Raw genomic sequence first — 21,146 nt, 5'->3', positions numbered from 1 at the left:
GTCAGGCAATCGTCGGCTTGATCTTTGGCTGCGGCCCTCGAATTCGACGGCTCCTGATTGGCCGTGGCCGACCTGCCCTTCTCGGCGTCTGGAATCCTTGTCCTGTTCTTGTGGATCCTTGCAGTCGACCACGGCACACCGCAGCACACCGCAGCACACCGCAGGCCCTCGCTCGTTACGTATAAGATTTCCGCCTACGTAACTACTCTGTACGCACGACCTCGGCTCCAACCGTGTGTGAGCCACGTTTACCAGCTGCCCAGGCTTCCAAGTTCCCTTCTTACATGGGAAGCCGGACGCTGCATTGCCCATTGCTGCGTGTCCGACTTCCACCCCCCGTCCCAGGGCAGCCATCTTTTGAAGCCCAAGAGCCACGCTGCTCCAAGCTATTACTGTCGCTTCCCGGGTGTCATCATTTCGGCCCTGGTCATTGTGTGTGCCAAGGTTCTTGGCCTGTCCAACCCGCTCGCTTTGGTGTGCAAGTATGCCCCCGTCAGTTGTCTTCACCATCTCGACTCCCTGCCAGAACAATGAGATCCTTCTTATTCTCGAGTTATTACCCGGCACCGCCCGGCCCGCCTTCGCCCCTCCCTCCTCACCCTTCAAAAGCATACCCTGCTCATGAACAGAGGGCCTTGAGGAAACCTACATCATACGACACGCTTTCTGTCGAGCCATTTGCTCTTTATCGTAGCCGGCCGACACCCAACTATGCGCCGAGCACATCCGAGGACGCCTCAGACGAACAAGAAGACGTTGCAGTTACAGTCACCGTCCAGCCTGCCGCGTCGACCTCTCCGAGTTGCTCACCCACCGGCTCGGCATCCTCAGACATCCATGTTGCCATGTCAGTACGAACCGCGTGTAACTGGAAAGCTAGCATTACGCTACCTCCGCCGAGTCCCCCGGGCGCCACCACCGGTTTGTCTAGACCGACGACGCCGACGAGTCCTGTCCAGATCCCCAAGCGAAGCCATCGTGACGCCCGCCACCATGTCAAGTTGGAAACATCGCATCGTCGACGACACCCCCGAAACGGTCATACCCGGGAGTCGATGTCGCCGTCCGTTGCAGCTCTTCTTGCTGTGACGGATATCCCGCGACCCCCGAGACGACGTCGCGGAGCCGATTCGCCTCTTACTGTTGATGAGATTGTGGACGACCAGCATGTGTCGGAGAAGGAACTGAGCTTGTCTCTCAGTCGTGGGCCCATGGATTTACTCCTGTCGCCGCCAGAGGACTCGATGGATGATGACCTGAGCGCAACCGAGAGCAACATGGGCTCCTTGCTCGCCAGGACGACTTCTGCTGACTCTGTTCCGTCCCTGGTGGGAGAGTCCCTTGCTACTGACACGTGGTCTTCAGTTGATTCGCCCAAAAGCATTGGCATCCCGGCGCGGCGTAAGCATAGCCCGGTGCGTAGGTCTCTGGAGCCTATCCGGTCGCCATCCGACGATGGCGCTGAGGAGCATCCACTCGCGGTCGCCGATGACCTCGGTCTCCAAGACTTGGAGATGCCAGTCGTCGAACTCTCAGGCGAGGGCTCTACTTCAATCTTGCAGCCCTTCAAGCCGCTACGGTCCGCCTTCAAGTCCAACCTGACAGCTTCTTTGCGGGCTTTACGCTCGGCAGCCAAGTCCTTTTCAACCATCAACTTTCCGTCCGTCCCCCCCGATGACTTTCTCACTCGGTCTATTCTTACCATTGATCCCAACGTCCCATACATGGATGAACGACGCCCTCCGGTGACCGAGGAGATGCCATCAGCTGAATTACGCCGCTATCTGAACCCTACGACGAGTGCTCGCATCGACCCTCCGCCAAAGACGAGCGCAGGCACTTTCTCAGCCTCCATTCAGATGCAGACCTACAAGGTCCAGCGTTCTCAATCTGCCCCTCCGTCGCAACGCGCGCCCTACAGCAATGGCAACACGTCGAGGTCGGCCTCCACTCCCAACCAACATCACCCAGGCCGACCAGCCCAACAGGCCCTTGCCGTCCCAGGCATGCGCCAACGGGAAATGCGGGAGAACCCGGACTTTATCCGCATCGCGGTGATGGAGATGGCGATGCGGCGCCGAGGGAAGCTTGATGATCAGAAGCCGGGACGGGCTCGCTGGGCTCTTCCGCCACGTAAAACGTCAATGAAGCCCTACGAGGTCGGCTCGAACGGCGTTCCGGCAAGGTGGGTACCTGAGACGCAGTCGAGCTAAGGTGCAGCGCCGTGGCACTGCCACGGAGGGTTGCGACGACCAGACGAACGTGTCGCTCGCTCGCTAGTCGATGGCTCAGCCCGCCATGCCCGCGGGCACCCGACGGGCGCCAACGGTACGGGTCTATTGGTACGAAGTCCCTCGTGGGAGCGAGCAAGACGGGAAAAGGTTTTCGGGTCTGTGCCAGGGCAAGGGGCACTGGACCCTACAAATTGGCAACCACGTCGTGGAACACGTCATGGGGCTTTCCATGCAGCGGCACGTTGCAGCAGCGACTTGCGACCCGGCAAGCGGGAGCACTCCGTCAGTGGAGGAAGAAACTGGTGTGCAGCGCAATCCGCCCGAGGCCCACCCGTCGAAGCATTTTGGAAAACTTGCCGAATGTTGCCTCCAAGGAAAACGCCGAGATTGGGCCCGAGCGCACGTGGGGAACGGATGGCGACGCCGTGGAACGGCCAACTTGATTTTTTTTTTTTGGTCAACGTGGAAATTCTTAGCTACCGCGTTCTGCAAGGCACCCCATTGTTGCTATTTTGAAGCCCCGGAACGGAACTCTATGGGCCTTGGTTGAGCGAAGGATCCCAAACCCAACCAGAGGTTCACAGGCCTTGGAAGGCAACGAAACACAGCTCCCTCGCGGGTCTCTCTTGCCGCCTCTCGCGTTTCTTTTTTCGTTTCTTTGCAAGCCAAACCGCCTTTTGGTCTCTTTCAGAGGCCATGTTTCGCAGCGGTGAGACGGGGCTCCCCTTGCGCTCCACTCGTCGTACCAATTGGCTCTTGGTTGTCGGACGGCATTGTCCACAACAAACATTTACTACTTCAATCTAGTTGCGACTCCACTCGGCACGGCGATAGTTACAGGTTGTGTTGGAGACGGCTCCCTCATTGGATCGAGCTGTTAGCGAAACAAACGCCGAGTGCCCGCGCGATTCGCCATGCCACGCGCGCGCAAGAGTTGGGGACGTGAAAGGTGTAAGGTGTCGTTGATGTATCAGAACCGGCAGTACCTAACCACCTAGGTACCACTATGCTGGCCAGTTGTCGGCTTTTTCTTTGTTTCAGGACAGGAGACCTGTCTGCCCGGTCGATTCCGTTTCTGGGATGGGGGGGGGGGGGGGGTTTTTTTTCCTTCATTTTATCTTTCGAAAGAAGTCATAGGGAGCGCAAGTATCAGGCAGGGCATTATACGAACAAGCGGTCTAGCATTTTCAGTACTATCTACAGAGTACGGAGTACTCCTTTTGGCTTTGGGGAATAGGGCTTGTTGTGCGAGGGTTTTTTTCCCTCCAAGGCCGTGTCGTGTCCATGATTGTCAAATAAAAAAATTTTCAACACGCCGCATACACTCATTGGTGCAACCCGCACCAACCTTTGGGGGTGACACTTCTGCACGTATGGCATGGCAATGCCATGCAACTCAGGATGCACAGCTACCCGACGCGACATGTCGGCCCGAGCTTGGACGATGAAGGTTAATCCCCTTTCCGGGTTCGTGGAGGACTTGGCGAGGCTGGGATATCACACCGCCGCAAGGCACGAGTTGGGGCCTTTCTTTTCTTTTTTTCTTTTTTTTTCTTTTCTTTTTTTGGGGGGGGGGGGGGGGGGGGGACTCTTCTGCCTCTTGTGACTTGTCATCCAAAAGTCATCTAGGAGCACGGAGTACTCGTGATGGCCGATGGCAGATGGCAGATCTGCCCGCGTAGGAGCGTCTGCGATGGCAGGTTGACGGGCCACGTCTCCATTTCCATGTCCATGTCCATTTGCAGGGTCCATGGCCAACAATTCTGCGCCCGTGCCATGGCGTGCCATGCCGGTCCGGGATACATGTTGCGACTTGCCTGATGGGGATGGGGACGGATCGAGAGCGAGAGCGTGAGCGTGAGCGTGACTGTAAGCACGGCGAGGAGCTGGCAATGCTCAATCTCGGAGACGGACAAGTGCGAAGCTCTGCACCACTGCACCGTGCCACTTGCAAGTCTCTCGAGTGGAATCCCCGGCAACCGCCAAGGTGCGCGGTGCGAGCACAGGATGTCGAGATGCTGCGAGAGCCGTGTAGCGCGTGGCCGGATGCGCGGTCTCGCGGTGTCTGGTTCGTCGTCGTCCGTCGGCGAGGCTGCCCAGGTACGTTACAGCCGTGACGATGGCGGCGATGACGGCGAGACATGGCCTCGACGGCAGATTGTCTGGGCAAGTGCGGTGGCGCGCGCAAGACAGCCGGCCGGCGACGAGTCGAGTCGGCTGCTGATAGGACGCCCGTCGTGGCCAAGAGTACGCATGTCTATGGTGTATGGTGTATGGTGTCACGGCATGAGGGTATTTTCATCCTCGGAGGGCCGGCCGTCCTCCTCACCTGGGGGGAGGAAGGGAGTGTTGCTAGATGGGATTTGGCCTTGACGGAACCCCGACCCCGTCCCCGTACGGAGTATCGCGGGATCGACTGCCAAGAACGGCACGGGTGCCAGGTGGGTGGGATGTCGAGCGTGAGGGACGAGACGTGTTTTTTTTTTTTTCCCTGTCCCCTCCTGGCCTGGCCGTGTGTCAAGGCGAGGCCGAGCGACGGCTTGGCCAGCAGCAGCACTGCGGCGTGAGCTGTTCCTGATGGAGGAATCCGGCGGCGTCAAGTACCGAGCCTGCCGGGGGGGAAAGGGCGTCGATAAGCCCATGGTTATTTATTGGATCGATCGATACGCCTGCCGGCTGCGGTGGCACGCACCCGGTCGGCGGTTTCATCGCCACGCCTTGGCCTTGTGTGCGTGGCCGCGGGTGATCTTGGCGAGAACGGCTGTACGACGCTGCCCCTTTATTTTTTGTGCAGAGCCATGATAACGGTCGGCCTTTGCTTGCTTGCTCTTGGGGGGGCGGGGGATTGGTCCGACGGCTCGAGGGGTGTCGTATGCCCTGGCCTTTTTGCGTCTGTTTGTGCTGATATCTTGCCGGCCATAGACGTATCTGGCCCGGGAGCCTGCGAGTTTGCAAAGTGTCTGGTGCTTGTGGGCTGGACGCCTCCTGGTGGGGTGTGCGGCGTCTATGAATGCTGCTGCTTTGTTGGAGATTCTGAGGATTGGGGCCGTCTGTCGTGAATCCTCGACGGGATGAGGACTGAGGAGGGGCGTCGTGGACAAGGTTGGTGAAACTTGGGCGTTGTTCTCGCGAGAGCCGTCCATGGAATACGACTGTTGTGCCAAGTACATTTTCGATTCGCCCGCCGGGCCGTTAGGAACACACCGGTGAGTGTGAGGGCGCGAAGACGTTGGAAAATGTCTTCTCTGACGATGGCACTTCATCGGGAGTTGGCCATGAGGAGTTATTGCCTCGAGCGGCCGTGGGGGGGGGGGGGGTTTCCAAAGATAAGTGCCCAAGATGCGAGTCCCTTGGTCCTGTGTCAATCTACTGATGATGAGACCGGTAGTATGATGCCCGCGGGCGACGTGAGCAGTATCCAGGCGTGGAATGCGCTCCGCTGACGATGTTGGCTGACATCGATGGGCGAGTCATGACGTTTCCGTCATCCATCTCTTGGTTGGCATACAATATATAAGACGTGGAAAAATTGAACAATGCCGTGGACCCGTAGACAAGACACAGACGATCCTACGACTGCGTGCCTGCTGGCATATGATGCTCGCTTGAGACTCATTTTTGATCCCGGCCTCCTTTCAAGTCATCAAGACTGCTTGATGTCTCCGTAGATGCTCCGGGACCGAGAATCTCACCCGGAGTGAGCATGTTTGCTCACGGGACTCGATAGATGCAGTACCAGGCAAATACAGCTTGTGCCAGCAGCAACATACGACGTTGACTTGTCTAATATACAAACCCTCAACGGCATGGCACGGCGATGGAGTGGCAGCTGCCCGGCGCCACGCTCCGTCACTTTCCAGCCCAGACATCGTGCGGGCAAACCCATAAGCCCCCGTCTACGACGATCTAAAAGACGTGAATCTCGGCGCCGCTCATGATGTGATGCGTGGCCAACTTACACCCGCGACGGCAACACCGGTGCTCCGCGTCCTTGTGTTTTTTGGAAACGTAGGGGTACACGCCGCCGAAAGAACAAGCCGGCCATGAAGCTTCGCCCCTGAGCAGCGAAACCCTTGGCGTGAACCCTTGTGACGGACAACCGTCGGCACTCAGGGCACTGAATGTGTCGAGGCCACCGGGCCAGGTCCTTAAGCGACTAGGCCGTGGTGCCAAATGAAGTCATATTGACGCCGGGGAAGCGCTTTTCCATAGCACCGACCGGGCCTATTGGTAGGGGAAAGACGCAGTTCCCAGAAATGTCGGTTTCAAGGGCAGTAGACGACTTCTCTTAAATCGGGTCGACACTAAAATGAGAGTCGTAGCTCGTTGAATGTGTAGACGAATGCTTTCATGCGCTGGCATTTCAGACCCTTGGTTGTCTGCTGTAGTCTGCAAATGAGCCGGTAGGGACGACGCCACACAAACCATGTTGAGCTTTCGTGTCTCGCAAAAAAAGACGAGCCGCGACACACGACCCGGTTGATATTTTTGCTGCTTTGGCGATTCCCCCGAAAGATGGAACGCACAAAGGAGTCCAGCCGATGTCGAGACGGTCCGATCGATATCCCACTTACCTAGGTATCTAGGCATTGGCCTGATCCCCGCTTATGGCCTGATGCATAGGTACAGCTTTCCAGATGGTTTTGGTTGCAGCCTGCCGGTGATGTTGTAAATTAATTGACGGCATTTCCAATGCTAGTGCCAGGGGCTTTATCGATAACCACCAAACGGGCGGCCAAATGCGGGGCAGCCGACCTCAACTTCAAGCTCGTCCTTCTCCAACCTCCATCTGCAGAAAGCTGTCACGGCGTCAGCTAAGCTGCGGCAAAGATGGATACGGCTCTGAAGTCATGGGGTACGCAGAACGCATCTCGTCGTTAGCACGATAGGACGGGCCAGACTGACGCATGAGTCGTGACAGAGTTCGACAATAACATCAGGCTGGTGGACCCCAGCCGCGATGCCCTCTACAACTACGACGCCCAAGGGCAGAAATCCATCAACCAAGAGAGACCATGGGCCCGAGACCCCAACCACTTCAAACGCGTCCAAATAAGTGCCGTCGCCCTCATCAAGATGACGATGCACGCACGGTCCGGCGGTAGCCTCGAGGTCATGGGCCTCATGCAAGGCTACGTCAACGACGACACGTTTGTCGTCACCGACGCCTTCCGACTGCCCGTCGAGGGAACCGAGACCCGAGTCAACGTGCAAGACGAGGCAAACGAGTACCTGGTAGAATACCTCGACTTGTGCCGCGCCCAGGGCAGACAGGAGAACGTGGTGGGATGGTACCACTCGCACCCCGGGTACGGGTGCTGGCTCAGCGGCATCGACGTCGAGACCGAGGCAATGCAGCAGCAGTTTCAAGACCCCTTCCTCGCCGTCGTCATCGACCCCGACCGCACCATCAACGCCGGCAAGGTCGACATCGGCGCCTTCAGAACGTACCCGAGTTCGCACAAGGCCGACGCCGCGGGGGGCGTCACGGCCGACGGCTTCCAGGCCGTCCCCCTGGCCAAGGCGGCCGAGTTTGGCGCCCACGCCAGCCGCTACTACAGCCTCGAGGTGTCGCATTTCAAAAGCGCCCTCGACACGCACCTGCTCGAGCTCCTCTGGCACAAGTACTGGGTGCAGACGCTGAGCCAAAGCCCGCTCCTGACGAACCGCGACTACGGGAGCAAGCAGATGCTCGACCTGAGCTCCAAGATCAGAGAGGCGACGACAAGCCTGGCGCGGAGTCGAGGTCAGGGAATAGGCGGCGGCAGCGGCTCCGGCGTCGGTGGCTCTGGCGTCAAGGACACGACCCTGGAGACGCTGGCGCAGGACACAAACTTGATTGCGACAAAGGAGAGGTCGGGCTTGATGGCGGCCGAGATCAAGGCCAGGGTGTTTAGTGAATTATTTGCCAAGAAAGAAAATTCTGCCGTCCGTTGACGAGACGAGGCGTACGTTAGGCGGCGTTGGCAGAATATGAATTGACACGACTGATGAACCATGCAACTGGCGGATCCTCGCATAGAAACAGCGCCGCATCGCACGCAGTGCACAGATTACTCAATGGTGTCCACGACAAGGTACCACTATCCAATAGTACGCGGCTTTTCTTTATGCCTTGAGGCTCGTGGCCCGGCGTGTCTAGAGGCATTTCGGTGTAGAGGCCTGGACACTTACCCTACAGCGGCAATTCGGCTTCAAAACGCCGAGGCACGTGTAGAACAAAAATTCCCAGCAATCTGGGCCACGATGAGACGTGAAAGATATGAAATGTGGACCATGCAGGGTCCAAACCTGGGCAGTGGTAGTACCGTATTCCGATCATGACTACAAATAGCTCGTTTCTGCTAGGAGCAGCAACGGCGTAGTTGTTCAACCTAACGGCGTGCCGGCATGCAGCTGGAATAGCGGTTGGTGGTTGGCACTGGCGCTGGCTGTTTTTTTCTCGCCGAACGACTTTCTCCTTTTACTACGTTCCAGGCGTGCGACTGTACATGTTACAAAGTCTCGTCTGTCTGCGTGGGCGGGCTCCACGCTATTACACGGCTGGGTTTTAAAAGGTGACCTTGTTTTGATCTGAAGGTCTCTTGTCTTGTCACTGTCCCGGAACTGCAAGTAAGACGCTGGCCAAGTACTTGATGCGTACTTACTTGAGTAGCCATCCACTTACCCAAGTACTTGGCATCATTCATCAAATTGGGAACCCGCTCGCCATCAGCAATGTCCACGTCTGTATCGTCTCGGTCCTCGTGTGGAAGTGAAACACAAAAGACACAAAAAGCGTCGACGCACGCGACCATGTCAACCTTGCAAGCCTGGTGGGTGGTCTCGGTCTGGCAGACTGAAGGACAACAACCTTTTTGCCACGACGTACTTGCAGAGTACCATCTTTAAAGGGAAGCCCTACCTGACGCCATCTTGAGTACGGAGTGACTGAGGGTCGACTAAAGTAGTTGAGATGACCTCACGGAGGCCCCACTTTTATGCAGGATGCCAGTAGGCACGACAGTTGCCGTACGTACTTTTCTGCGGCTTTCAAAAAAGACATGTTGTGGTATACGTTAAAGTGTTATTTTTCTTCTATAGTTGGGCAGCACTTTCAGTATTGTCGAGGGCAGAGAAACGGAGGCGTGAAGCAAAGAGCTGGCAAGTCTGGGGCAATTGTGAGGTGCCCCGTCGTCGAGAAATCGCTCCGTACTCCGTACTTGATGGCGCTGTTTTCGGTTCTGGGGCGCAATTTTCCCGACGAGGCTAACGAAGCTTGGCGCAAAAGTGCTCTTCAGTTCGGTTCAGTTCAGTTTCGATATCAGGACTGAGGACTCCAGCAGGGACCCACAGGCATGGAACAGAGAGCCACTAATGCACCGGCCAGGCCACGGTGCCGTTCTCATCTTGACGTCATGGATTGCCTGGCCCTTGTGCTCCATCATCTGAGATTGCTACGGAGCACGGTCGTGCTGTCCATCCAAAGCGCTGCTTTTTAATCTGTGGCAGTGTAGCGTCTGTGTTGACGGCAGTGGTTAGCAGTGACGCAGCGGCTCGACCGTGTTCACCTGCGCGTCCAAGCCGTCGCAATCCGATGCCAGTGCCGGCCTGGCCAAGAGCATCGTGAAGTTTGGTAGTACGTATGTACGGAGTACTTGGTTGGCCTCCCCTGCTTGCTGCGTGAGGCGCAAGGCATGGGGAGCATTTTGTCGTTGCACGGAAATCGCATGGCCGACATGTGCTCGCGACTCAGCGATAGGTTCTTAGGCACGGAGTACCCCGTACATTGCGGCCGTGACGGACTGCGATGCCGAGCGACGTTTGCTACGTGCAACGACCTGACGTCGCATCAATTGATCTGTGTAAAACAAAACGGTGTTGTTGCCGACGAGCACGGGGCAGCAGGCCTCGATCCCTAAGTTATAGCCAGCTTCAACCTACGCGAGCTGCCATGCCACAGAATGAATGAATGACGATGTGTCGACAGCAACGACACCCTGGCTGTCGTACCATTGATACCGGGTTCCATGCAATAGCCGAGACCAGGGGTGTCATTGTTGCAGGGTATCGCAACAACGCGCGTTCAGCTGTGCCCTCTGGCGAAGCACACGGACCGACAGAAACGGAGCACAATTCGCAGCATTGATGCGGCCACGAGGTGAAACTGGGAGCGCCAGGCAGGCCAACGTTGATGAAAGGACCTTGGCAAATTGCCAACTCGCTGGTCTTGTCTCGCCAAACGGCGAGGGAGGTGCAACCCAAGGGCTCCTTCCTCGTCCCCCCCAAGCATCAGACGTAATCCAGACGCCCGCGCCTCCATGCGATTCATCCGCCGCCATCTAACTACAGTCTTCTTCCCGTCCATCCTAGTCTGCATCGTCAAGCATGCATCATCACCATCGCCTGCAACAGACCCCAACGACAAGCAATGACCTTGTTGCGACGCACGCCGCACAGGGTCAAACGGGTCCAATCAGCTGGCCAGGGTGCATCTGCATCGGCTGGTGGTGGCCCATCGACGGCTGCTGCAGATCGCCATCTCCACCCACACCCTTCCTCATCCAAATTTCTCGAATGGAGTGCTCGACTCGAGCTGCGACTCTGCCCAATTCGTCTCTGCTGGGCAGTCGATGGCTTGCTCCGCACTCCGTACTTGGGTAGTCTGTGAGCAGTTACAGTATGGCTGAATCCAGGCGCCACTGAGCGGTTCCAGATGGCAACGACGTGGGACCTGCTTGGCTGCCCAGCTACTGCAGCATTATTCAGTGTCTCGCCCATGTCTCGAACCTTCCCCTGGGCTACGGAGCTTTGATCCACGTCACGTCGTCGGCGTTGCATTGTCGATGACGTACTCGTTTGCCTTTCTCAACGTCACTCGCACTCCCTGCTTGACCAAGGTTTCTGGCAAACCCTCAGGCCCATTCACGCGATCCCCCGACAATTGGATTGCGCTTAGCGCTCGGCTTGGAAGCGCCCCGAGAGAGGAGAGGGAGGGGAGGAGGAGATGAGAGAGGGTTTCCCCGATTCCTGTGGTCCGTTTTCAGTCGCTCGCTCGCTCCTGGCTTATAAGGAAACGACACCTGTCTCGATTCGAAGTCTTCTTTTCACCCAGACCATGATTCCCATCCCTTATTAATCCACACCCTCCCAATATACCCATTGTATAACCAACGAGCTCATCCTGTGATACCCAGAGACAAATCGAGGTCTCCGCCTACCCCATTGCTTTCTGTAACCTCAACATCACGAAAAGAATACCACAACTCCATCTCTTCCGGGCGTTGTAGCCAGTAATCAGCATCCGCAGATACCCATTTACCTTCCCAAACATCAGCATTAATTATAGCCCAACGATTCAAAATGGCTGCCAACGTCAACAAGCCTACCGATACCAAGCAGAAGGAGGCGGATATCAACCGAAAACTTCAAATCTACGGCATCTTCAGTGCCTTCAAGCAAGGAAAAGTCCCCTCTGTAGGTGACACGGACGAGAATATACGCCAACTCACCATGCCCTGGATTCACAGACTAACCCCGGCTCTAGAACGATCAAATTGACGTCGCCTTGAACAGCTTCCTCGCCTCCAAAGCACTCGGTCCCGCCCCAGACGGCCTTTCCAAGGATGGCAAGATTCTCGTCGCTGACACCAGAGAGGTTGTCCGACTGGCCAAGAACCTCTTGCTTTCCAAGAACGAGGGTAATTTAGTTCAGGATTTCATCTGGCAAACCACTCAGTTTGATCCCAAGTCTGTCCAGGGTCCGAATGCGCCCGTGAATAAGGACCAGGCCAAGCGTGATAGTGATGAGGCTCTCCAAGGTCTTCGAACCTTGGGAACCTTGCTTATTACCAACGGCCAGTTCCGCAAGCTGCGTATGTTTTCTTCCACAGCCTGCTAGACTCTAGACCCCCGCGCTGACAACTACGCAGTCAAGGATACCACTGTCTTGATGCGCGACATGGTTGGCGATGTCGCGACTAGCGCCGCGGGCCGCATTCGCCCATCGGAAGAGCAACTCGGACAAATTGACAGGCCTGCCGAAGACAATATCTGGCACGAAAAGCCTGACCTCTCCAAGGAGAGCCTGAGAAAGCAAGCCAAGGAAATCTATGGTGGCAATGCGAAGAAAGACGCTCAGGATGTTGCCGGTGCCGCCACCAATGCTGCTCTGCCCCAAGGAGCAGAGACTAACCGAGTCGACACTGTTGCCGCGCAGAGTGCCCTGCAGCAGAAGCTTGATGAGAAGGTGGACCCGGAAACCAAGGAGCAGATCAAGAAGAGGAAGGAGGAATACCGTCGAAGGACCAAGGAGTATTTCAACAAGAAGATGCCAGAGGAGCGCAAGGATCAATTAATCTTCCGCCTCAAGAAGATGGTACTCGAGTGTCAGCAGCATCCTGAATATTCCAAGGCTATTCAGACTCTACTGCGTCTGGCCGAGACCTACGGAAGCCACGGCCGCAGCCTCGGCAAGGAATCCACCGGCTCTGCCAAACAGGCTCGCTCGGGATTTGCAGCTGCCGAGGCCGATTTGCGTACGCTCATTGAGCGCTTTGCCAATGGAACCTCGACTTCGAACCTTTGGGAATCCATCAGCCAGATTTACAAGGACGCCGACAAGGATCCCGAGCTCAAGGACTGGTTCAAGACTTTGGATAACTTTATTCGCCGGTGCCTGCTGGAGCAAGGTTACATCCTTGACGAAATTTCTAACAAGGATTGGAATCGCATCTATGAGAAGGGCAGATTCTTGCTCCGAGAAAAGTACCGTAGCCACACTGACCGCGTCATTGATGAGGCCAAGTTCATCGCGGACCAATTCGACCAGGATGCACAGAACAAGGCTTTCGGCGACGCCGTGCAGAAACTTTTCAACCATCTTGGCAACGACTCTGCGGGCAAGTCTGTCTTCAAGCCACACCTTCTCAAGGATCTGACGGACACTATCCTCCCTGCTGTCCTGATGAATATCAACTACATTCCGATTCCTCGCATTGAATACTCGGACTCGCAAGTGGATGCCATCATTGAGAACTTGGTCCTCGAGAGCGACAACTTCATGCCCAATATTGTCGAGATGGCGAGCGAGCACTTCTTCCGCTTGGGCCGCAAGAAGATTACCAACAAACACCACAACATGTTTGACGTTAAAATTTCGGGTATTCAGATGGATCTCCGGGACGTCAACTTCCACGTCAAGCGGAAGCAGGGCTTTCCGTCTTTGTCAGATACGGGTGTCGCTGACATCTTGTTGCCTGGTAAGGGCTTGTCATTCAGGATGAAGGTTGCCACGGCCCACAAAACCGACAGTCAGAACATCTTCAAGGTTGAAAAGGTGGATGTTGACTTCAAGGGCCTCAAGATCAAGGTCAAGAAGTCCAACCACAAGCTCTTGTTCGCCGTTATTAAGCCCCTCGCGCTCAAGGTTCTCCGCGTTCCTATCCAGAAGGCAGTGCAAAAGGCTATCAAGGATGAGTGTAACAAGCTCGACTCCCTCCTCTGGCAGATTAAGCAGGATGCCGACGCAGCCAGCGCCGGTGATGTCGAGGACAAGGCAAGCTTCTTCAAGCGCTACTACGACGCGGCCCAGAAGCGCTATCTGGATGGCAAGCAGAAGACGGCGGAGGTTGCGTCGGACAAGAAGGTCAACATTGCCATGACGCTCGAGGACAGCATTTTCCCAGATATCAAGATGGCCGGCGGCGTCAGTTCCAAGGCAACCGAATACAAGGAACTTTCGCGCAAGGGAGAGAAGTGGGAAAGCCCAGTCTTCTCGATTGGCAGTGCCAAGAAGAGCACTGATATTCCTCCTGCTCCGGTGGTCGAGAAGAAGACCCGGCCAGCGACCAACGTGCATACCAACGGCAACACCAATGGTTACTCCAACGCCAACGCGAACCTTGTCAACGGCAAGACGCCTCTGGCAGCGCCGTTGAACGTCAATGCCGGCAACGTCCACCAGACCATCGGGGGACGCTAGGGGTGTGCCGATGAGTCGATACTATTCATGAAGAGCTGTGATGAGGCAGGCGGGGGGACACGGATGTTATACCCATTGAGTCTGGAGGATTCTCCCTCGTTTAATAATTGTGATACCATGTATTCGGAACAAAGCACAGAATAGAGCAGACATATGTCGTGCTTGGGAAGATGAGGGGGTGGGATGCGAACACTGCCGCACCAGGAAAATTTGAAAATAGTCTTAATTTCCTTGAGTCTCAAATGAATTGAATCTGTTAATGTAGAAACTCACCATGATCCACATCGTGTGGGCGTGCAGAATGTTGATTTGACGACGACAAGATGTCTGCCTTTGATGAAGCTACATGGAGGGGAGGTGAAGCACACACTGCGATGATGAAGCCAGAGTATGTTTGGACATGACGTGGAGCGTAGATGACGAGCAGCGATGGAGAGACGAGCACGCGGGAGCACTGGTGGTGGCGGACCAACCAAGGACTCGGACGGGTGGGGCTCTTTTTGTGACGTCGTCAGTTCAATGTCGAGTCACTGAGTGCGGTTTCCACGAGTCCGCACTGGGCTTTTGGTGATTTCAAAGACCACACAGTGCACACCATCCAGGCTGTTGTCTTCGACTATCCGGTTGCTCGAGCGTTGCGGCATCATATTTCACTGTCGACTTCCCTCTGCAACATTTTCCCAAACGCGTCCAGGTCGAGTTTCAAAATCTTGGGTCGTCACTGCTTCCCCGCCTGATGCTTGCGAGTACCGTGACCCGAGTTGGGCCCGCGTCTCATCGTCTTCATCGTCGTTCGCTGTGGCCTGGAGCTGGCCTCCTCTTGCCTTTGGCCGTTATAGTTCACGATGCCCGTAGGCGAAGGCACGGCGAGGGCGACGACGACAACGGCTGCATCCTCGCCTGGTCCTGCGACTGGGCTGTCGCTGAGGCAGACGCGAGCTCTCTTCGATATTCTCACCCACTACGAGACATATGCTGAGATATCAAGCTTCAAGGCCCCTGGAGCCATTGCCAGCTATGGATTCCCGTTCAGAAAAGAATCCGCGATGACGACGACGACGACTACGCCTTGTGCCACTGCCCCGAGTACGCCGCGCGCAAGGACGCCCATCGCGTGGTTTTCCTCGTCAGAAGCTAGGAAAGAAAGGCCTGCCAGTACCAAAAGTCTGGACGGGGAGGATGACCGCGACTATGTTTCGACGTCGCCTATATTGCAGCTGCTCCTGACGAGAATCGTTCTGCCCCTGCCCGGTATCGGCGACATCCCCAGATCGTTCTGGAATGTTCGCGTACAGAGTATCATGTCGAGGTTAGGAGAAGCAGAGCTGTCAGAAAGTTATGACAAGGGCGCAATGGGGACGCGGAAGACGCTTGCTACGGGGACGAGCGCCGTCATCGAGATGCTGGGCCGCGGAATCCTGGGTGGCGTGGATAAGCAGGAGTCAAGTGTGGATGATTCTGAGTATCATGACGCAAGTGCCGACGATTTGGGGCGCGCTTGGGGTAATGTGATTGAGGGACTGGTTTACGGCGACTTGGTGGATCAATTATTTGACCATTTTGTCCATTCCGACGACTTGGAGAGCCTGTCTCCAACAGTCAAGGCTTCTGTGCGCCACAACATCCTTCAGTTTGTTCTCTCTCTTCCCCCTTGCCTCTCTCACTTCCCCAGCGTTCTTCTCCATGCACTAACAAGACTGGATAGCATCGCGGCCCTAGTCCACCAAATATTCATTCTCTCGCCCGAGGGCCAATACCTTCTCAAACTCCTCGAAAACGTTCATTCCCTCGTCCCCTACACGCTCCTCAAATCAACGCTGCGCATAGGCAACGCAGCCACCATGTTGAGCGGCATGATCCGCATCCTCCTCGCCAAACTCAGCGTGGCAAGCGTGACCAACTGGGTCGGGCTCACGCAAAACGCAGACGACGGTATGAACCTCCTGCAGCGTATTGTGGCCGCCGTTTTGTCCTGGGACGCGAGTGAGTTTAAAAAGAGTGCAGAAAAGGTGGAAAAGGCCAAGGACGGCCCGACTGATGAAATGCTACGCACCATCAGAGAGCACATCGATGATGCGAGGTCGGAGCACGACACCGTCAGGGAAGCGAGCCAACAGAACTCGCAGTCGATCATCACAGCCATTTTCAACGCGAGGGATCCTGCGCTCAATGAGCGATTGACAGAGACTCAACACGCCCAGTGTCTAGAGTATTATTCTGCGCTGCTGTCCGTCAGGGATAGAGACTGCATCACGGGGGCCATTTGTCGCCAGCCTCCGGACATGTTTACGCAGGCGATCAAAGACGTTGTCGCTGCCTACGAGCCAATGATTCGGACTGTGCACTCCCATGTCGACCTGAGAGAACACTTTGATGCGTTTCAAATCTTTCTAGAAGAATTTATAAGGGCAAGCAGACCGAAGAAGTCTCTCGGCTCGACGGAAGAGAAGATGGCCAGTGTAGAGGACTACGTCGACCTCCTCATGCGGCATCAACGGCCGTTGTATAGATGGATCCACGCGTTGGCGAGTCAATGTCCCGACATTTGGGAGCGTCTGCGCGCATGGGGGAACGAAATGATTGCGCAGTTTCGGAAACCATCGGATCCCTCCTCAGATGTCCATTCCATACTCAACAAGCTCTACACAGACGTCGAGGCGGCCACCCAGCCCCAAGTTCTCGAGGCGATCAATTCCCACGCCGCCTACCTCGACACTGTGAACGCCATCTCTCACGCGCGAATGCAGTACCTGGTCACGGCGGCCGATTCAGCGGGCGGAACTACCAAGGGTCCGGGCATGTATATGGATCGATGGCAGTCGTTACTCGACGAGACGCCCATCACGCCGGGGACGCGAAAGGGAGCGGTCAGAAGGGGCAAAGACGTCAAGCACATCACCACAATGGGCAAGACGGGGCCCGGAGGCAAGAATCTGGAGCGAAATGTGGAATGCGGCCATGTCCCGGCACCCGATGTGAGCGTCGTGGTGAGCGTTCTGGGGGCGCGGTTCAGGAACGAGCTGAGGGGGCTGGCATTGAAGTAGGGAGCTGTCGCGACGGAACACACGCATAGATTCGGAATCCTTTTGTCGTTGTGACGATTCTAGAGAGCGCATGTAATAAATAGAAAGTTTGTCCACATCCACAACCAATCGGTCTACCCAGCGGCAAGTTGTCCGCGAACAAAGGAATACCGTCTCGGCACCCTCTCTCCGACAACTACACAGTCACTCTCGGCCCCTCGTCTCTCGGCCTCGGTCCACGTCGCGCCTTGTCTTTGTGCCCGCACACCCGGGGCCGGCGGCGTGGCGAGCCAGCTCCCGCTCGTCCTCTCAGCCGCCCTCCCTGCGTCGCCTCGCCTCACAGCGGCCTGACGCTTCCACATCTTAGCCAGGCCGACGACTGCGCGCACCACTCGGGCCCCATCGCCCGTCTGGCCGACGCAGTACGCGAGGCCGTCGAGGTACGCGCCCAGCGGCTCCGGCGTTACCTCGACCACCTCGTCCCGCGACTCCTGGGACGAGCCGTCGTCCGCCTCGTCCGCCAGGTCCACCACCTGCACTGAGCCACCGGTGCCCTCTCTGCGCTCGTGTCCCCCGTGTGCCTCGGCGGCCGTCACCCCCTCAGCATCGGGCACCACGCCCATCCTGCACTTGTCGTAGTCCATCTCCACGAGCCTCTCCCTCCAGCAGAGCGTGATCTCGGCACCAGTCAGCCCCTCCAGCCGCCGGACGTACTCGGCGCACCCACAACAGTTCTTCTTGGAGAAGTATATCTCGAAGCGCGGCCTGGCGCCGCCGCACCACGCCCTCCCCCTGAGCGCCGCGAGGTCCGCCCTCGCCACGCGACCCGTGGGCATGCCCGCCATCCTGACGAGGATGTAGACCGCGTGCACGGCAAGCTTGACCTCGACATGCGAGGCGCGGAAGATGCCCGCCCTTCCGCCGCGGGCCAGCCCATCGTACGGGTGGCGCATGTTGATGCCGACCTCGCGGCCGAGCCGTATGGCGCGCGCGGTCCAGCGCCGGTTGGACAGCACGGCGGACCGGGGCTCGGGCTCGAGGAAGTCCCCGCGCGGGTTGTGGCCGTGGCCGCTCTCGGCCCACGCGAGGATCGTGCGCGTCGGGCTGGTCCCCGGCCCGAGGAGGGCGAGGAAGCCCGTCGTCTTGCGGGCCAGCACGGACTGGATCCTCGCGGGGGTGCAGTGCGCCAGAGCCCGGGCGTGGGGGAAGGTCTTGGATACGTTGGGGCCCAGGACCTGGCTTTGCAGCGTGCCCGTCGAGGCGTCGATCTTGTGGTAGAAATAGAAGAGGGCTTCTGGGGAGCTGAACCTGCTGTCGAAGGAGGGCGGGTCTGTCGCCGGTGCGGTGCCGGACATGGTGCGGCGCCTGGTTTGGACGGTCTCTGCGGCGGTGGGGGGGGGGGTTTTGGTTGGAAGTGAATCGGAGCCAAGGCGATGGCGATTTTGCATGGTGTTGCGGCCAGGTTAGCACAGACGCGGAGGTAGACCCAACACAGACCGGGGGACGCCTCGGCGTTGGACTGTACAGGTGAGGAGTTGGAACAAGGATGCGACAGATGCTGTTGGGACAAGGAGGCGAGGTCTGGCGAGAATCTTTGATACCCAGAACGGTCGCCGTGGGAGGAGAGAAAGGAGGAAAGGAAGGAAGAGAGGAAGAGGGCATGAGGCATCGTGAGAAAAAGGGCCGTGACGAGGCGCGAAGATATACGCCGAGCTGAATCACTGCTGCAGCCGCTGCAGCCGGCAGACGGGAGGAGCGGCAGGAAAGGTGGCGGCGACGGTGATGTGAGGTGATCGGTGTCCATGTACAGCTGTCGCGCGTGACATCTCCAGCTGCCTCCTGATGGGCGTCGAGGGCGTCGAGCGGGAAAATCGGCTGCCGGCGACTGAATTGTTCGTCTGGTCAACACCTGCGAAGCAACCAACGTTTTGCCAAGGCTGCTCAACATCTGCCGGGAGATGGGCGTCGTGGGAAAAGCCAAAACGAACCTCGGGCAGAGCCGCACACATCCGGCAGTCAAGTCACGGCACATCACTGCAAACAAGAATCAGAAACAGACTCTTCATGTGGACGGGTCCGACTGATCGACCGAATGACCCAAAAGCTCGGGGAAATCTCATTCACAAGATCACAAGCGGAAAATCTAAGACCAAGACGCCCAAAGCCCATGCCATGCCACTCATTGCCGGAAAAGAGACAACATCATCCGTTTTTGTGCACAAAGAAAGCCTCTGAAATTTTCTCCTCGTTGCACGGCCAAGCTGACCGTGGTCCGAAATTTGGTGCCCTTTGGCGCGAGTTTACTCCTCGTCCTCGTCCTCGTCCTCAGCCTCGGCGGTGGTCTGGGCGATACGGTCCAGGTCACGCTGGCCGGACTGGGTGATGCGGCGGCCGCCCTTCTCCTCGTCCTGCTCGAGGACGCCAATCTTCTCGAGGGCCTGGAGGATCTTGCGGTCGACGGAGCCCGAGGCGTCGACGTGCTTGGAGGGCCGGGAGCCGCGGTTCTTGGCGGTGCCGTGGACTTTGCGCAGGCGGCCGACGCCGACAGTCTTGCGAAGGTAGACGTGGCGGGCGACGGAGGCGGCGCGGACATAGAACCAGTCAATGTTCTGGGGGGGCAGCTCCTTGGCAGGACCCGTCTTGACGGTGTCGACCCAGCCTGCGTGGAGGGGAAAAAAAAAGAACAAAAACGTTAGCCGACTGCCCCAGGGGACCTCGACGGAGAAGCAGGGCAGGGCAGTTTTCTTGGAGCCGGGGTCCAGGGCGAGTCCAGAACGTACCGGGAATGGGAAGCTTGCCCTGACGCTTCAAGAAGGCAGCATACGAGTCGATGAACTTCTGCGCCTGGAGACAAAGACAAAACCCATTAGCATATTCCGTCTTCAGAAGTCTTGCGACTCCCTCGCGCCTGCTCCTCGATTCCCAGTGCTCGTGGTTCAAACGACCTCGAATCTACTCGTGGCAGTGGAACGGCTGGCCGTCCCGCCGCCGCAGCGGGCACCGATATGCCGCGCTTTCGGGCATTGAAATATTTCGGTCTACGGCGACGCGGAGACGGCTCAGCGCATTCCATTGTTTGTAGCAGAGGTCCTGCAGAGGTCGTCTGTTCGTACTGGGTTTGCGGGTCTCGCAAGTCGCGAGGGAGGAAAGCATCTTGGCTTGGTGCATTTGAGAGAGAGTCGTCGAATTCGACATGCAGGTAACAGGGTACCTTGTTCTGCTCTCAGTGCGTCAAGGCATACTCAGCTCGGGGAGGACCTACATCGACATCGCGCACGGTGATTCCGCCAGTCATCTTTACGGTGTTGAGGGTGGACGGGTGGTTGCGAGAAGCTGCGTTGGGCGTGAGGTTGTTGGCGCGCGGGATTCCTGGGAAATGCTCCAGATGCTCCTGGAGGAGTGCGCCCCCGTGGGTGAGCTTTTTCCGAGCCACGCTAGGGCTTCACGCCCTAGTGGGGACATGGCCGCCTGCGCGACTGATTACATGAGCAGAGTGTCCTGTGCTTTTTTGCGGCTCCGTTGGGCACCGTGCTTTGACACAGTGCATTATGCTGCGCGCACGACGCACGGTGCTCCGGACACGCGGGCCTCAGCAACGCGCCAGCTCAAAGACTCCCACGAGGTTTGCATGCCAAGTTGGAGCAATCCAATTCATTATTCTACGACGTACGGTACTTGTGTCAAATTTCTACACCGTCGTTGAATCTGACAATTTCTTGTCGTAGGGCGTCACATGCAAACACTCCGCCTCCCCGTGTTCGTTACCTCACTAGTCATATATTTGACGATGGTTCATAAAGGTAAACGAGCATTCAACAAGAATTCCAGACTCTATCAAAGCTACCTATGCCGCGAGCGTGAAATGAGTGATTCGCTGAAAAATCTGACCACCAAAATGATTGGCTTTATATGGGTATAGATTGCACT

General features: G+C 57.1%; 7 protein-coding genes across 7 annotated transcripts; 4 read left to right on the top strand and 3 right to left on the bottom strand.

Moving 5' to 3' along the window:
* Positions 1-530: 530 nt before the first annotated feature.
* On the top strand, positions 531-2,213 carry MAM_04613 (uncharacterized protein; the record flags this gene model as incomplete). The annotated part of the gene is made up of 1 exon (XM_040823411.1): positions 531-2,213. One exon carries the CDS (start codon positions 531-533, stop codon positions 2,211-2,213), a length of 1,683 nt encoding a protein of 560 aa, XP_040678664.1.
* A 2,726-nt stretch (positions 2,214-4,939) lies between these two features.
* On the bottom strand, positions 4,940-5,404 carry MAM_04612 (uncharacterized protein; the record flags this gene model as incomplete). The annotated part of the gene is made up of 1 exon (XM_040823410.1): positions 4,940-5,404. The coding sequence occupies one exon, from the start codon at positions 5,402-5,404 to the stop codon at positions 4,940-4,942; it is 465 nt and encodes a 154-aa protein (XP_040678663.1).
* Positions 5,405-7,064: 1,660 nt separating this feature from the next.
* Positions 7,065-8,171, top strand: MAM_04611 (COP9 signalosome complex subunit 5; the record flags this gene model as incomplete). Its single annotated transcript, XM_040823409.1, has 2 exons — positions 7,065-7,089; positions 7,156-8,171. The coding sequence occupies 2 exons, from the start codon at positions 7,065-7,067 to the stop codon at positions 8,169-8,171; spliced, it is 1,041 nt and encodes a 346-aa protein (XP_040678662.1).
* Positions 8,172-11,576: 3,405 nt separating this feature from the next.
* On the top strand, positions 11,577-14,196 carry MAM_04610 (uncharacterized protein; the record flags this gene model as incomplete). Its single annotated transcript, XM_040823408.1, has 3 exons — positions 11,577-11,690; positions 11,761-12,088; positions 12,146-14,196. The coding sequence occupies 3 exons, from the start codon at positions 11,577-11,579 to the stop codon at positions 14,194-14,196; spliced, it is 2,493 nt and encodes an 830-aa protein (XP_040678661.1).
* An 845-nt stretch (positions 14,197-15,041) lies between these two features.
* MAM_04609 (uncharacterized protein) lies at positions 15,042-17,240 on the top strand (the record flags this gene model as incomplete). The annotated part of the gene is made up of 2 exons (XM_040823407.1): positions 15,042-15,826; positions 15,902-17,240. 2 exons carry the CDS (start codon positions 15,042-15,044, stop codon positions 17,238-17,240), a joined length of 2,124 nt encoding a protein of 707 aa, XP_040678660.1.
* A 113-nt stretch (positions 17,241-17,353) lies between these two features.
* MAM_04608 (uncharacterized protein) lies at positions 17,354-18,574 on the bottom strand (the record flags this gene model as incomplete). The annotated part of the gene is made up of 1 exon (XM_040823406.1): positions 17,354-18,574. One exon carries the CDS (start codon positions 18,572-18,574, stop codon positions 17,354-17,356), a length of 1,221 nt encoding a protein of 406 aa, XP_040678659.1.
* Positions 18,575-19,519: 945 nt separating this feature from the next.
* MAM_04607 (40S ribosomal protein S19) lies at positions 19,520-20,514 on the bottom strand (the record flags this gene model as incomplete). Its single annotated transcript, XM_040823405.1, has 3 exons — positions 19,520-19,878; positions 20,000-20,063; positions 20,482-20,514. 3 exons carry the CDS (start codon positions 20,512-20,514, stop codon positions 19,520-19,522), a joined length of 456 nt encoding a protein of 151 aa, XP_040678658.1.
* Positions 20,515-21,146: the final 632 nt, after the last annotated feature.

This window comes from Metarhizium album (assembly GCF_000804445.1).
Source record: "Metarhizium album ARSEF 1941 chromosome Unknown scaffold_10, whole genome shotgun sequence".
Lineage (NCBI taxonomy): Eukaryota > Fungi > Ascomycota > Sordariomycetes > Hypocreales > Clavicipitaceae > Metarhizium > Metarhizium album.
The sequence above is the reverse complement of the archived record's forward strand: the minus strand, read 5'-3'. Positions and strand labels throughout refer to the sequence as shown.